This window comes from Ursus maritimus, unplaced genomic scaffold (assembly GCF_017311325.1).
Source record: "Ursus maritimus isolate PB19 unplaced genomic scaffold, ASM1731132v1 scaffold_28, whole genome shotgun sequence".
Classification (NCBI taxonomy): Eukaryota; Metazoa; Chordata; class Mammalia; order Carnivora; family Ursidae; genus Ursus; species Ursus maritimus.
This window is the reverse complement of record NW_024425341.1, coordinates 27640419-27657835: the sequence shown is the minus strand read 5'-3', so window position 1 is coordinate 27657835 and position 17417 is coordinate 27640419. Positions and strand designations below refer to the sequence as shown.

General features: G+C 40.3%; 1 protein-coding gene across 1 annotated transcript in view; it reads left to right on the top strand.

Moving 5' to 3' along the window:
- The window catches only part of ASB5 (ankyrin repeat and SOCS box containing 5), a 49206-nt gene extending 39203 nt beyond the window's left edge, over nt 1-10003 (top strand). Inside the window, exons 2-7 of the mRNA XM_008708870.1 lie at nt 1883-1962; nt 4780-4887; nt 5604-5754; nt 5918-6052; nt 8264-8455; nt 9876-10003. Of these exons, the coding sequence (XP_008707092.1) occupies nt 1883-1962; nt 4780-4887; nt 5604-5754; nt 5918-6052; nt 8264-8455; nt 9876-10003 (794 nt within the window). The remainder of the gene's footprint in view (nt 1-1882; nt 1963-4779; nt 4888-5603; nt 5755-5917; nt 6053-8263; nt 8456-9875) is intronic.
- Nucleotides 10004-17417: the final 7414 nt, after the last annotated feature.

Sequence of the window (17417 nt, the reverse complement as noted above, 5' to 3'; positions counted from 1 at the left end):
GAATACCGCAGAGCTAATAACAGCAACTCTTCTTTCAGTCCCCAGCTCAAAGAATTGGATGTCTGGCTTGCTCATCGTGGTGGATGGAAAGGGAAACAGTGCAGTGTCCTAAGTAGGAGGACCAACTCTAGTTAGATTATGGGACTCTCCTTAAATGATTTTGCTCCTTTTGGCTCTCATTCCTCAGCTTTAGAAGAGAACCAATAATTGTATACACTACAGCGCGGGTGAGAAGGAAATGAGGGAATGCGCAGCGCGCCTGCGCGGCTGTCGTGCACATATCATCGCCGTTCGGCCCCAGCTACTAGTACAAGAAGGACCCTCCGGTCCCTGCCCTTAGGATTTGTATCTTCTGTAACATCTCATAAGATCACTGGATATAAAAAAAAGACGGATGATTGGCAGTTGACTTCTCCCCCCTCCACCAGGTTCACTTGGGCATTTCGTTAATCCTGCGATACCCATGTAACCCACATTTTATTCAGTGGAGTCGCTTGGACCTCCCTTATGGTGTTTTGGCAAAGTTCTTCTTTGCCAAAGTCTATGTGTAGCCTTTTTCAAAGGTATGAAAACACAGGAGCAATGAAGTGGTTTCTAAAGCACGACTCTTTACTATGTTTCTCCTATTTTTCCTGACCTATTTAAGAAGATTTAGACACACTTTTCATAAAATTTATGCTTCTAACAGCTAAGTGACTTTATTGAAATTGCACTTGGACTGATTAGCAGCGTTTTAAAAAATTATGCTTATTTATTGCCTCTCATGGATAGGAGGAAGAAGTAGTAGATAAGAAGATTGATACTAGCAAACATAATCCCATTCCATCGGGAAGATTTTCTCCCTGGTCACCCTCGCTTCAGTTTATCAGCCACTGATACCCTTTAAATTAATGTTTTTCTGATCTGCATAGTCTGCATGCTTAATCACATTAAAACCTCCAACATGATCTCTCATGTCCGTTAAATAGAATCAACAGTGCTGATCCTGTTTAAGTTACAAGAAAATCACTGTGCACCAACCCAGTATCATATGAAATCTCCCAGGCAGACCACAGGGGGAGAGATGGGGGTGGCTGGATGCTAAGAGGCGCTGGGGCAGAGAAGGACAGGGGCGTTTCCACACGGGAGGGCATTGATTTTTCTAATGGGAGGGGTGCAAAAGGCATGTAAGGAGGGGGAGTTGGGGGAACATGGCAGGTCAATGCCTTTCTCATCAGGGCCTGGGGCTGAGGGGTCAGTACTGTCATCCACTGGCCACTGGTATATGGAGAATCAGTGAGCCCTGAGTGAGCCCTTGGTACTTTTCAAGGCCATTTCCAACACTGACAACAGTCTGCTCGTCCCAACCTGGGACACCCCTTTCTAGGGCCAGCCTGCTTGTTCCACAGCTCAGGACTTAGGCTACTCAATGTCCTTGGCAACCTGCTGCAGCCCCCTTGTGCCCTAGGGCAGACTGTAAGGCCAGGGCGGTCTGGGGGTGCAGACAGAAGAGGGGACAAGCAGGGCGGGGTATGGAATGTAGAGAGTGGGTGTTCCAGCTGCTATCCTTGCTAGAAGTGCCCTGAGAAAGTATTTTTTTGACACATGTATTTTTGTGGCATATCAAGCGACCTTAATCCTTCCCTTCTTTGGAGAATAGTTCAGAAGGTCCAGGAGTTCTGGGACAGGTCAGTTCCAGAACATGCATTACAGTCCTCTGTGTTTGGAAACTGCCAGTCTGGTTCCTTTAGACAAGAACCAGATTTGCTGGTCTGTGGTACAGGTATCCTGATCACCTTGTGGAACACGACCTCTGAAGAGTGTATATTTCACAGGACCTGATTGTATCCTTTAGGGTTAAAACAGATGACTCACAGATCTTGTTTTCTTCCTTTGCTGCCAGGTTCTTGGGCAGATCGGTCACCACTGCACGAAGCAGCAAGTCAAGGTCGTCTTCTCGCCCTGAGAACATTGTTATCACAGGTAAAATATTACTTATGGCTTGAAATACGCTTTCCCGCGAGCATAGCACATTAATTTTCAAAAGTAATCAACTTAAAAATAAGAAAGCTGCCTGGTCGATGTCATCAGTCTTTTTTGTTTTTTTTTTTTTTTAAGATTTTATTTATTTATTCGATAGAGATAGAGACAGCCAGCGAGAGAGGGAACACAAGCAGGGGGAGTGGGAGAGGAAGAAACAGGCTCATAGCAGAAGAGCCTGATGTGGGGCTCGATCCCATAACGCCGGGATCACGCCCTGAGCCGAAGGCAGACGCTTAACCGCTGTGGCACCCAGGTGCCCCCAGTCTTTTTTGTTTTAACCCCTGTAGCAGTCAGGTCCCTCGTTTCCATTTGTCTTTGAAATTTCTTTATAAATATTTCGGTATAATCTTATGTCTTAATAGTTCAAGTTTCTCATACAGTATACTTGTTCACGGGTAGATCTAGTTCAGCAAGAAGTAATTGGATGTACGTGTTATCCATTAAGCACTTCAAATATGCTTAACTCTATACAGTGTGGACAGCTAATTGCAAAGGAAGTTTTAGTCATTAAATATCCAGAAAGGGATCATCAGAGCAGATGCCTACACAATCTTTTTTACATTAATCGGTAACACGTGGTGGGGAATAGCCCACGGACGGGACAGAACAATCGCTTCTCCACCTGCCTGCTCCTCAGACGCATCAGTGGAAAAATGAAAAGCAGAGATGCCTTACTGACATGGAAAGGATTCTGGGTTGGCCTGTGCATTTTTAAAATTTTCCGACATGATTGAAATGTACACCCAGATCTGGAAGTCATTGTCCTAGTCCTTCCCAGTGTCAGGGAGAAAGGGATGTTGTCAGATGGCTGAGAGGGAAGGAAAGGTGGTGTTGCCCTGGGACTCAGGGCATCCAGGACTCCAGGCTGATACTTAAAGTGAATCACAACCTAGCTGACCTGCATTTTCTTTTCCTTTTTTTTTTAAGAATTTATTTATCTATTTGATAGAGAGAGAAAGAGAGAGCAAGCACAAGCAGGGGGAGTGGCAGGCAGAGGGTGAAGGAGAAGCAGGCTCCCCCGTGAACAGGGAGCCCAACATGGGGCTTGATCCCAGGACCCTGAGATCACGACCCAAGCCGAAGGCATTCACTTAGCCAACTGAGCCACCCAGGCGCCCCTGACCTTTATTTTCTTATCTAGAAAAGGAACATGTAGGCCCAGATGTTCCTTTAGGTTTCTCCAGTTCCATGGTAACCATGTGATCATTTTGTTTGCTCATCACTTGATGGGGGAAAAAAAAAACACCCACAAAAAAGTCAATAATTTCTGGGGTGCCTGGGTGGCTTGGTCGTTAAGCATCTGCCTTTGGCTCAGAGCATGATCCCAGAGTCCTGGGATCGAGCCCCACATCAGGCTCCTCCGCTGGGAGCCTGCTTCTTCCTCTCCCACTCCCCCTGCTTGTGTTCCCTCTCTCGCTGTCTCCCTCTGTCAAATAAATAAAATAAAATCTTAAAAAAAGAAAAGTCTAATTTCTAAAGGTAACCCCTCTCTCCCCTCCCCCTACCAAAACGGTCCTGCAGTTCTCTGAGAAGAGAGCAGTCTTAGGATATTTTTCGACATGTATCCTCATATCCACTGACATGCCAGGCAGGAAGAGTCAGGGGCTGTCCCCAAAGCCAGACGTGAAAGGGAATCCGGACCTTCACAGTTGGTCTGCCACCTGGTCACCTGAGCGTGTGGCATTTGGGAATTAGCTCCCCACGTCTGACTGCTGGCTAGACACTTCGAAACCTTTGAAAAGGTAACTGAAGGGATCTAAAAAGTTGCCGCTTGCTAGTGACGAAGATTTGGGGTGGTGATTTTCTTGCCTTCATCTAAGATTCCTCCTGTCCGTGCTGGTATGACAGACCATGGTAATGCGTAATGTTATGGGGATTTGGCCACGAAAATCTTCCTGTTATAGTGCTGAGTATGCTTGTCAATAGACAGTGAGTTACCAAAAATAGCAAGAAAGCAAAGAATCTCATGTCCTAATAAGATTTCATTATTTTTTGTCTGATATCATTAGTTTAGCTGGAATAAGGCTGTTTAAAGCATTTATTTGGTTTTGATTGGATAATAAAATAAAAGTGGAACACTTTCCATCTGCTCGACACCGTAACAGTAATTGCTATACTTTCATCATGTCATTTAATCCTCATGATGACCCTCACATTTAAAGGTTATTGTACTCATCCACATTAAAATACTTACTGCATTATGGAACAGGGCTTCAAACCCAAGTGTAACTCGGTTTTCAGAGCTCTCAACCACTAGTATAGACCTTTGTCACTGCTATCTAGGGACAAAAATTCACGAAGCAGCTTACTACAATTAGAGTATTTTCCCCCAGTCTGGACTCATCTATAGTGTTACAGCCCCAGTCAAAACAAGTGATCCAGCCTATAAACAGTCTTTAGTTCTACAAAACAAAACAAAACAAAACAAAACAAAACAACAAAACAACAATAACAATCAAAATAACTCATAAAGACCAAAGAAAGTTAAGGAAGCAGAATTTAAAGAAAATATTCACAATCTCTTAAACAAAATACTTAAGGCACACTGGGGTTTAGATATGGTTGTGTTACGATAACGAGGAGTTTTGACAACTGATCGACTCTATGGCCTCTCCATTGGAATTGGTCTCTCCTGTTGAACTTAAACCTGATTTCCTGGGGGTCTTTGATCTTCTATATCCCTCTCTAATGACATTTGTAAAGATGATTTCATATAACTTTGTGCTCACCTTTCAAAATGACTCATGTCGTATTTAGGGTTATAATGTGAATGCGGTAACCATAGACCAGGTCACCCCCTTGCACGAAGCCTGCCTCGGAGACCATGTGGCGTGCGCCAGAACTCTGCTGGAAGCTGGAGCTAATGTAGGTACCTGTTAAAACCATTAATAACGTCACATCTCCTGACCAAGAGACTCGAGCAGAGTTCTCATTTTGCTGGTCTTTCCTTCATAGCAGTTTTCAAAAATAGCAGAATCAAAGTCCCATTGCTTCAGTCCTCTCAGTGCGCTCTAAGAAGGATTTCCAGTCATTGCAAAAATGGGTAGCCTGCTGCATGATAACAGAGAATGCTCTCTAAGTTCTCTCCTGCTTTCACGATTCTGAACAGCGATAGGTGGACCTCTTTATGCCTAAATGTTTGCCCGTCTTTTGGATGATTTTCTTTAGCTGACTTCTCAGAAAGAGAATTTCCAAGTTCGCTAATTCACACTGCCACCAGCAACAGGACCCACCTCATCACAGCTTTTGTCAACATTACATTTGTGGACTTGTTTTCCTAAGTGAAAGGCACCTAACCATTGAATTCATTTTTGTGTATTTGATTCTGGAGTATGCATTTATTTTCATGACATTTACTAGTTGCATGCCTACTTTTGCAAATTACCTACCACATCATATTTCTGTTTCTCTCTTGGCTCTTAAAAGCCTTGCTTGCTGATGTGTATGAACTAAATATACTTGGTCATATTTACTGCACACATTTTCCCAATGATTCCTGTTGGATCGTGTAACTGTTTTAAACGCCTCGCATTTAATCACGTAGGAGTCTGAATCTAGTCTTAAACTTTGGTTTGGTTTAGGTAAACGCAATCACCATAGATGGTGTGACTCCGTTATTCAATGCATGCTCGCAAGGCAGTGCCAGCTGCACGGAACTTCTTTTGGAATATGGTGCCAAACCCCAGCTGGAGTCGTGTCTTCCTTCTCCCACCCACGAGGCCGCCAGTAAAGGTAACTTAGTTATCAGATTCAGTGACAAGGGGAGGAAGTTTCTTTAGCAACATGCAGTGCTCCAGCTTTTTTCCAATGAGTCACTGCGGGGACCAGCATGAGGCGAGGTGCAAGGGGGTGGGCATTGAAGAACAGTAAACTCATCTCTACCTTATGTTGGCAGGTCACCATGAATGCCTAGAAATACTGATATCCTGGGGCATCGACGTTGACCAAGACATTCCTCATTTGGGAACGCCTCTGTATGTGGCTTGTACGTCACAGCAATTCCACTGCATCCGGAAGCTTCTTTATGCTGGTAATTTTCTTTAAAACATCTCCCAGTCTGTCCATATACACAAGCAATTATTCAGGTCCATATTTAATTCTCTAAATAATCTGTATAAAGATATCTCACTGCTAAAAGCATTCTTGGGGCACCTGGGTGACTCAGTTAATTAAGCGTCCGACTCTTGATCTCTTGACATCAGCTGAGGTTTTGATCTCAGGGTCGTGAGTTCAAGCCCTGCATTGAGCTCCATGCTGGGTGTGGAGGCTATTAAAAAAAGAAAAAAAAATGTTTTTATTCTAAGCATTGTTGCATGTAAGTATATAACCAATAATAGAAGAACTGTGTTCCTGATAACTCTGCTTCACCCCGCAAGTCCAAAAGCCCTACTTATAAAAGCCATAAAATTTAAAACCTCAGGGTTGAATATAATGTTGCAAAATATGTATCGATCCATGAATAAATCCATCAAGAGAAATTTTAGGGATAGTAATCACCTAGATACCTTATTTCCTACCAATCATAAGAACTCACGTGCTTTCCCAGACTTTGTCCTGTCCCCTTTCCCTAAAAAGACTGAACGGCCTTTTCCTCTTACTTGAAACAAACCAGTTCCTCCAGGTTCAGCTTTAGCCTCCTGAGCAACTTGTCCAAATCTTTTGAGACCATAGCGGCATCTCCCGCTATAAGAATGGGAGCTCTGCTGAGGATGTGGAGTAGGCCCTTTCTCCCATCATCTCCTTTCCCTACCACAGTGCCTCTCACGTGGTAGCGGCCTAAAATATATGTAAAATGAGTAAATGGATATCTACTCTATTACTGTTAATGCAATCATTTGGTCTCCGATATACACTGACAGAGTTTTAGTAACCCCTTCCTGTGTTGTTCACATTATCTTAGCTAAATTATAAGCTTCTTGTAGGCAGTTTCTGTTCTGCTAGTTCACTCCCATTACATCTAGTAAGAGTCTTAAATGTGACCTCTGCTACTCACCATTGGCACATCGTTATTTTCTGGCTGTGATCTCCCATGAATTTGTATAACTAGAAGAGTTTATTCTTTGTCACTTTTTTTTTACTTTGCTATGAATATTATCCTTTCCATGAAATATTTTATATTGGGTAAAAAACATACTGAGAAAGTGTTGTTAGTAATTGTGGATTGATTGTTATTATCAGGCTCTGTTCTCCCATAAAATTGACATAACCAACAGAGTTTATGTTTTCTCTATGGAGATTTTGTTATGGACTATCATTCTTTCACTAAACATTTTATATTTGTTAAAAAATATGAAAATGATTACATTTATTGAGATTTGACAGTAACAGGAAGGCCTAAAGGGACTCCTAAAATGTACTGCTTCTTGTAAACATCATTAGTTTTATTGATAGTATCAGAAAACAGAGTTGAAAAGGACTTATGCATTTTTACTGATATTTCTCCTGTCCTAACCACTTACATACTGGAAAATGAAGTTATCATTCTTTCCAGTATCACACAGTATTTATTTGTCGCATATGCACTGAATGATTACCACATGCCAGGACTCACACTAAGAAAAAATAACTATGCAATAATAAATAATTTAACAGGTAAGGTTTTTTTTTAAATATAAGATTTTTTTAAAAAATTACTTTGCGTGTAGAAATACAATGTGCCTTTCTACTTAAAGAGGCTCAATGCCTTTATATATTTACCGACTTACTCTATATGAGTGAGAAGTGACAGGAAAATCTATATTCACTTTACCTAAATAGCTCACACATCTAGATTCATGAGTTTTCCAGGAAACAAAAGAGCTCTATTGCCTCAAAATAAATGAAAAGAAGAGCATTAAGCTCTTAAACAATTCTAAGAAATATCAGTTATGATGAAAACAGATATGAGTGAACCTAATTGTTCATAATATCTGTGTATAATACTAGTTAATAGGATTACTTTGGGGACTTTAAAAAAATTTAAAAATATTGTGTATTATGGGATCTTTCAAGCATAGAGGAAAAAATATTAGAGAACATAAGCATGTGTACTCTCTACCCAGATGTACCAAGTTTTAAGATTTAATATCTCTATTTGTATATATGAAGTATATGTATATATATATATAGAGAGAGAGAGAAATAACTCATCACAGACAGCGGTGAGGTCCTCTTGGTGTCAAACCTTTCCACCTGTGCTGAGGTAACTGACTGGTCTAATGGTCCTTGTTTGTATTTATCATCATTCCTTATTTACATGTAGGCGCTGATGTACGAAAAGGCAAATATTGGGACACTCCATTACACGCGGCTGCGCAGCAGTCCAGCACGGAAATCGTAAGCTTACTGCTAGAATTCGGAGCAGATATCAATGCCAAGAACACAGAGCTTCTGCGACCTGTAGATGTAGCCACTTCTAGCAGTTTGGTGGAAAGGTTATTGCTTCAGCACGAAGGTAAGAGTACGTGCGCATTTAAAAACACAAAAATACACTTCCCTGGAATAGACAAAACTGAAAATCTTTTTGTTGGCATATAAACTGATAACGGCATAACATTTAAAATACCTTGTGTGGAAGCAGATAATTTTTTAACTTAGGTTCTATCTATAAAGAAGATAACCACCATGATCTTAATTTTCTTTTTTTCATCTTACCTAAGCTTTATACTCATTTGGTTCCGTTAAATAGGTTCGGTTTGTTTTGAGCATACACAATACGTATTTCTGTTTAATGTCCGCTCATAAATATTTGGAAACATGCCCCATTTTCTAAAGGCATGCAGCTTCTCTGATGTGTTGTAGAAATGGAATCAGGAAATATTTTCACACCTAAGATTTTGTTATTTCTAAAACAGAATCTCTCTCTCTTTTAAAGTTTTTCTTATTTAAGTAATCCCTATATCCAATGTGGATCTTGAACTCACAACCCTGAGATCAAGAGTCACACGCTCTTCCAACGAAGCCAGCCAGCCTCCCCTTAAAGCAGAATTTCTTTTTTTTTTTAAGATTTATTTATTTATTTATTTATTTATTTATTTATTTATTTGACAGAGAGAGACAGCCAGCGAGAGAGGGAACACAAGCAGGGGGAGTGGGAGAGGAAGAAGCAGGCTTCCAGTGGAGGAGCCTGATGTGGGGCTCGATCCCATAACGCCGGGATGACGCCCTGAGCTGAAGGCAGACGTTTAACGACTGAGCCACCCAGGCGCCCCTAAAGCAGAATGTCTTAAGCCTGGTTCAGACACTACAATAAAAATTCATTTTGGCTTAACTAGTAAACCTAATTTGAGAAAAAAGATAAAAAGGTAACTTAAAAATTTCCCCCTTTAGTGCCTGACCCTTCTTGAGGTTTTCGATTTCTACCTTCTTTGAAAAGCAGAATGTATTATTATTATTTTATTTATTATTTTTATTTTATTATTTCTGAGGCTGTAAATACAACAGTTTCATTAGCGTGATGTTAATGTTTTAAAGACCCTGGGTGGCTCAGTTGGTTAAGCGTCTGACTTTTGTTCTCGGCTCAGGTCAAGATCTCGGGCTGTGACCTCAGGGTCAGGAGATCCAGCTGTGCAGAGGGCTCCACACTCCGCGGGGAGTCTGCTTGAGATTCTCACTCTCCCTCTCCCTCCGCCCCGCCCTCCCTTTCTCTCTCTCTCTCTCCAATAAATAAATAAATCTTTTTTTATTTTTAAAAGAACCCATATGGAATATACCACAATTACAATAAAAGCTCAGAAATAACAGCAATATAAATGCTTTTGCAAATGGCCCCGGGATAGTGGTCATACTAAGTTTTTTTATGGTTTCTTTCATGCATCTTTAAACGGATAAAAAAAAACAGTTTTAATTAACAAAGACTTTCCCGTCTTTTGTAGCTACTCCGAGCACTCTTTGCCAACTCTGCCGGCTCTGTATCAGAAACTACATCGGAAGACCAAGACTGCACCTTATCCCACAGCTCCAGCTGCCAACATTGTTGCAGAATTTCTTACAGTACCGATAAAGCAGTCAAATAATTCTGAATACTTTCAAACTCATTTCTATTTCAACTGCTTAGTGTACATTTTTTATTAAATTACGCTAATGATAGAGTGTAAGTGAATAGGGGGCCCCTATTCAGGAAGAGGTGAATTTAAATTTTAAGTGTACTAGTGAGTACTACTGTTTTATGCATTTTTACTGTTTTTTGGACTATAGCATATTTAACATCCCTATATGTTATTAGCCATTCCCATGTACCCTTTTGGATTTGGAGGAGAAAAGCAGGAAATCTCCATTTCATGTCTTTTTAAAATGAAAAAGAAAAATGTGAACTCTTACTAAAATTACATATTTTAAAATGCCTCCATCCTTCGAATAATGCATTAACTTTCAAGTGTTATCCACTGGAATTGATTACCTCTCTGTATTTTTCATATTCATGCAAAATATGCGTATGGTTTAGAAAATAGCAAGTAATATCCTTTTTGAAATAAAGATGGCTGTCATTCAGGAAACCCACTATGTTGAATGTGGACCTGTCGTTATAATGATCAATTCATGAATTCATCCCTCTAAATTCATGAATTCATGAATTCATCCCTCTAAAGATCTCACTAGTCACTTCACCGCCTTCAGTGTCCCCATTCCAGAAACTGGTGGGACTTCGGTGATGGCTCCTTCTGTCTCGTCCTGAGATGGTTGGAATATTACACCCCTGCTAAGGCTATTTTAAGACGTCCTCCTTCTCCAGGGTAGGCTCTGAGGGTCTCTCTTCAGTGCTTTTGTATATACACTCTAGCCTTCTTCCGCCTGAGAAACCGCCACTAGCTGGTGGGGTCTAGACCGAAGAAACTGAACTTCAAACCCAATTGATAAAGAGATGTCCGGTCACACTCCAAGATCAGGGCAGTCCAAGGCTGTGGAAACCAGAAGATCAAAATCTCCTTAAATTGTGGGGTTTTCAAAGAAAAGAAAGAGGGGATGCTACTTAGCAAACTTAGAGACCTTATAAAATTTACCCCATACATAGACCTTACTGGTGCCGTTTCCAGTCCTTCTTACGCAAAGCAGGGTTCAGCGTAGCCTGTATTAGCAAGGGGGTGTCGAGGTACGAAGTAGTGTCCTCTGCAAAGATTAATACTGTGTTTACTGTATTCTGCTTTGACTGTACTTCAATGCAGTAGAAAACATAATAAAACAAATTTTTGCCTCCTTTGTAATTTAGACTAGATTTGAGTCTATTGTGGACTAAGAAATAAGATAATCCGATACTCACAACTCTGTGAAGTAGAAAATATTTTGATGAGTTTTATGAATTTATCAAATTTTGATAAAATATTTTGACCACTACTATAATAACCCAGGGGCTTGTTTTTCTTTGTTCTTAGTTCTTGACTGACTTTTGGAGACCCATGGGAAATAAACTATTCTTGAATGTAACCCCAAAGTCACAAAGATTACATTTTTTAAAAATCATATTTAGATTTTCAAAAATAGAAGTAAGGCTGTAGCATGTTTCCTTAAAAATGTCTTCTATGTAGCTAGAGAGTTTTATATGAGTCTATTTTACTGAATATCCCAGCCTAACAAATTTGTAATGTCCTCATGAATAATGTGCATTTAATTTATTACAGAGTAACCTCATTACATATATTTAGGTATTCAAACTGCTTTTCTAGTAAAACAGGTTTCTACTAGTATTTTCCCTGAGCTAGAGGTAGTCTTAGAGTGTAAGATAATATAATTCATCCCTTATCGTTGGTTTTGTACGAATAAGAGAAGTAAATACCAAATATTAAAATTAAAATGCACATTTTAAAATTTTAGTATGCTGGTATCTTATATCTTTGCTTGAGTATGGTTGTCTTATCAAAGAAGTGTTCTAATTTAAATATATCATCTGTTTGTTAATGTATTAAAGTGTGACTATTATCCCTGGAATAAACACCTTTTCTTTTTTCTCTCCTAATTAGTATTTGATTTTCTAATTGAAGGTACTGGAGAATAAGATTTAATTGCTCTAATTTTTTCTCCCCCAGTTTTCAAATCACTGTATTATGGGCATTAGGAGTAGAGTCATACACATTGAAATAGATACCTCAAAGGTCTCCTAATCCAAATATTATTATGTGTGTGTACACACACACACACACACACACACACACACACACAAAGATGCATGGACAAAATTCCACAAAGGCAAAGACCACGCCAAACCAAACTATTTGACTTGAGATTAAAGAAATGTAGTGAAATAATCATTGTAGCAAGGCACTGCTGAAACATTTATTTTATAGGAGAAAGTATTACATTTCAATTTTTTAACCACAGAGTATAGTTGATGTTTCCAAAGAAGTAAATAGAAACACTGTGAATGGATAGCCCCTTGGGAATAGAAGGTCCACATGTACTCACCATGTTCCTCACTCGGTGATGGTCCAGAACCCAACTGACTATGGTTATCTACTTACAAAGTAACCTTATAAATTATTCTCTCTCCCTTGGATTCTTCTCACTTTTTTTACTTTCTTTTTCTTTTTTTTTTTTTCTTAAGATTTTATTTATTTACTTGTCAGAGAGAGAGAGAGCGCACACAAGCAGGGGGGAGGGGTAGGCAGAAGGAGAAGCTGACCCCCCCTGAGCAAGGAGCTCAACATGGCACTCCATCCCGGGACCCTGAGATCATGGCCTCAGCTGAAGGCAGATGCTTAACCAACTGAGCCACCCAGTCACCCTCTACTTTCTTATTCTTTTTTTTTTTTAAAGATTTTATTTATTTATGTGACAGAGAGAGAGACAGCCAACGAGAGAGGGAACACAAGCAGGGGGAGTGGGAGAGGAAGAAGCAGGCTCATAGCAGAGGAGCCTGATGTGGGGCTTGATCCCATAACACTGGGATCACGCCCTGAGCCGGAGGCAGACGCTTAACCGCTGTGCCACCCAGGCGCCCGTCTACTTTCTTATTCTTATTATTTACAATTAGTTTATTTTAAGGCCTGCCCTCTTAGAAACCTAAATGCCCAGCCTCAAATTTTTTCAGCGTTAATGGCAAGAAATTTATTCAGAAACGTCAGGTGAATTATTACCTCTCCAACTGCTGTAGGACCTTCAACAAGTCACTTCAGCCCTGGAGGTCTCAGTTCTCTCATTTTTTAAATGATAAGTTTCTTCCCCTTTTGAATAGTGTGTTCAAATTCATGGAGTTGTTTAATAAGTAACTTTTGAAATTCGAATACATTTTTTAAAACATGTTTGGTGTGTAAGAGGCTTATGTTGTAGGTACAATTTTTTAAGCCACATATTCAAGTGGATAAAAGCCAACTGTATCATCCTAGAAGAATTTGTTTCTCTCAAGCTCCCCTTTCACCCACTGAAATCTGGCCACTTTGGGTTGACTTATTAAATTCAATGATTTTTTTGTCTCTTAGGTACACTTTTCAGATGAATTCAGTTATGGCAAGCCTCTTTCTTCCCACTCAATTTCTTTCTGGGGTATCATCTGACTTCCAAAAGATTCGGTGAAATCCACTATTTGGTGGGAGTGTGCATTGACCCGTGTCTGTCTTCTAGAAGACTCACATGCATCAGGAGAGGGAGTGTTAGATAGTGATCAGGGGACAGATCACAAAGGGCCTTTACAAGGAAGCTCACGATAGGAAAGTCAAAAAACAGACTTGATTCTCCCCGAACTCATCTTGCCCCTTTGTGTTTGCAAATGTTGTTCCCTCTGCCTCGAACACAACCTACTCCATCCACTACCTTGAATTGCTGCATTCCCACCATCCATTAGCTAAAAAATTACTCTTCGTTTTCAGTTGCAAGTCTCCCTGAGAACTGCGTTTCTCATTCAAAAAAAAATATTTATATCAAAGAAAGCTCTCTGAAGTCTCTCCTGACAGGTGATAAGTCAAAAACAACTACTGACTTTGATGGCTGTTTGGCTTGTGCGGAAGTTGGGTAGATCTTACATGGCGACTATGGATTATTGTAAACTTTATCAGGCAGTAACTCCAATTAAAGCTGCTTTTCCATTTGAAGTATCTTTACTGGAATAAATCACCTCAGTCCCTTGCAACTGTTATGCTGTTCTGGAACCCTGATCTGGAAAGTACTTTCCCTCTGCAACAATCTGCAAGAACTACCAAAAGTAGTTTGTTTTAATTTAGCAGGACCAATAGTGCACATTCGTGATCTTGCCTTAGGTCAAATCACTTCTCTTGCCCTCTGCCACAAGATCAGCAGAGGTGTTTGAGTGTCTTAACACGCCACGGAACATCACACTGGCCCACTCTGTTGATGATATCTTGCTGACTGGATCTGATGAACAGGAAGTAGCGAGTTCCTTCGATGCCTTAGTCAGATGCAGGTCAGCTAGATAGCTTCATAGGCAGGGTGTCATTCAGCATCCAGGCAGGAAGACAGAGGGAACTACACAAACAAGAATTTAAGATAAGGAAATGGTTAAACAGAGGCTGACGAACTGAAAAACTAAAATGGGACCATCATGATGTGGGAAACAAAGGCAGAAGAAAAATGATTAAATTTCCTGACTACCTGCAGTCCACTGGCAAGTCCTTGAAACAGGCAGAGTGACTTTCCTCTGGGGACTCAACTGCCTCGATGTTGACACTTTGCTAAGGGCAAAAGGCAGTCCTAGCCTGACCCCCAGGCCCTAGGATCCTATAAGCCTATTTAAACATATAAAAATTCCTTTAGAAATTTCCTTTATCTCTAAAGCCCCCAAGATATATATGTCGGCAATCATTTCCCAAGCATATAACCTACCGATATACATTTGAAGGGTCTCACGATTCAGGTTCTATGAGACAGTAATAAATGACCTTTCCCCAACAATAGCTAGCCCGCTCAAGGTCATGGAAACCTTTCTTCCAAAATTCCTTAGAGACTTATGCTAGCTATCCCTAACCGTCTCCAAACTTGAAAGTATATAATGGGCCACTTCTTATGACCCTATTGCAGTTCTTTCTGCCCACAGGTCCTGTCCCCACACTTTAATAAAACCATCTTTTTGCACCAAAGGCTTTGGCCGCGGCTTTGAAACCTAACGTCTTTTCTACATCAATCAAACTAACAGAAATAGATGATTCAGGAAGCAATTGCCCCTGCTAGAACAGATTTAAGAAGTTAGGGTTATAAGAGCCTAGAATTTGGACAGAAAGTTCCATAGAATGACTCTTGAAGGGGGATAGTAACTACAGGGCTGGTGCCAACTCTTCAGAGCTCAGAAGGGCGGTCCCAGGGTAAAATCCCGGACCCTTTAAGGAGGGTCACTTCTCAGTGCTTGCTAAACATCAGAGGGAGTATGATGAAATCTGCTCCAGGAGAGCTAAAAAAAAAAAGCTGGAGACTGGAAGCAGCTGTCACTGCCAGGTTAAGCTTTGTTGCTGTGGTGACACCCATGTGAAATGTAAGCAGAACAAGAAACAGCAAATCCCTCTTCCTTCTCTCCCCCTCCTTGCCTCTCTCTAGCTCCCCCTATTGTCACAATTTAATAAAACTCTTAGCAAAGGAGAAACCACATTGTGGAGTTCCAACAAGCTAAATATAGAAGGGTATGTTTGACACGGGGATGTATCTGCTTAACAACTGCCACATTTATTACAGGAAAGTTCTGACTTTTAGCAAGACTGTGCTCAATTAAGCCCTAATCTATCTCCTTAGCCGTTACTACCTAAATCTTGGGTTAGAACTCATGCTAAAGCCTAAACACTTTCTCTAACCCTAATGATTAGTTATTTCCCCAAACTCTTTAAAAAACTCTCAAATCACAGATTATATCATCTGTGCTTTTGCTCACAGTAGTCATTCGGTGTGGAACTGTCCCTGTCCCCCTCATCCCACAGCCTTCCGTGACTGCTCTAGAAACAATAATTTACACTTGACTCAACAATTACTATGTGCGGCACACTGTTCTAGGCTCTTTGCATAGTTAACTTGTTTACATAATCCCTAACAGAACCCTCTGAAGTCTACCCAATTATTTCCTCCTTACAAATAAAAATAATTATATAACTTGCCCAGAGCCACATAACTAATAAAAAGTAGCCCCGGTCCTCCAAAACCTGTCTTTTTTTTTTTTTTTTTTTTAAGATTTTATTTATTTGACAGAGAGAGACCCAGCGAGAGAGGGAACACAAGCAGGGGGAGCGGGAGAGGGAGAAGCAGGCTTCCCGCTGAGCCAAGAGCCTGATGCTGGGCTCGATCCCAGGACCCTGGGATCAGGCCCTGAGCTGAAGGCAGACCCTTAACGACTGAGCCACCCAGGCGCCCCCAAAACCTCTGTCTTAAACAATTTAAAATACTGCCTTATAAGATCCAAATCAAAGGTCACCTCCTCTGAAAGGACTCCTAGGGTCCCTCAGGCCAAATTATTTGCTTCCTCCCTGACACTAATATATTTTTATCATGGCACAGCTTTTCAGCGTACATGATCTTTTCACTGATATTTATATCTGCGTGCCTTCTATAAATAATCCAGCGCACAGCTGTCTCCTAGGACCTCCTGCAATGACGGGTTTGTATCTGTGCTCTGACAACACGCGTAGCCGCAGGTAGGTGTTAAACAGCTGAAATGTAGCCAGTGTTACTCGTTTTATTTTATTTAAATTTATATCTGAATAGCCACAGGTGGCTAGTGGCTATAGCATCGGATAGTGAAGATCTAGTGGGTAACATAGCACAGAATAGGTTCCTCAAAAAAAATTCCCTGAATGAACGAATCCTTCATGAAAAACCTCATTGGGAAAAAAGAAAACACCTTCCTAGCTTCATTTTCTTTTCTTTCAAACCATATACAGATTCGCATTGGTTTACTTCATGAATAAATGTGTATATGAGTAAACATTCAACAAAATATTATATAGCTCCACTATCAAGATCTAGCCCATATTTTATCTTGCATAATAATATGTATCTATATGCCACATTAAGTGACTTTTTTTTTTGCAAAAGTTTTTAAAGGATTTTAATCAATTTGTCATGTAAATATTTAATTTATAACTGTTGATGCTGGCTCTGCAATCATTTTTTTTTCTCTGCATTGTTCACTGATAAATCCCAAATGACTAGTTCAGTGCCTGGCACAGACTAGGGACTCAAATAATTGTTGAAGGAATGAGTTATATATATGAGGGCATCTTTGTGAAATGTGAAAACGTACAAATTATTTTAGAATATTATGTAATTTTTATGAACACTTAATGTAATAACTAAGGAAACATGTTAAATCTGTAGGCATTAGACATTTATTAGTTTTAATTTTGAAAATTTTTTCTTTGGCTTTTTGGAGCAAATACCCCATCAGTTCCAATTTCTAAACAAAAACTGACCTCGTCTTCTGGAGGCTTCTCACATCCTCCTCAAAAATGCTTGACTGAAAATAGGCCTTTGGCTGGGCTGAAACTATTTAAAAAGTA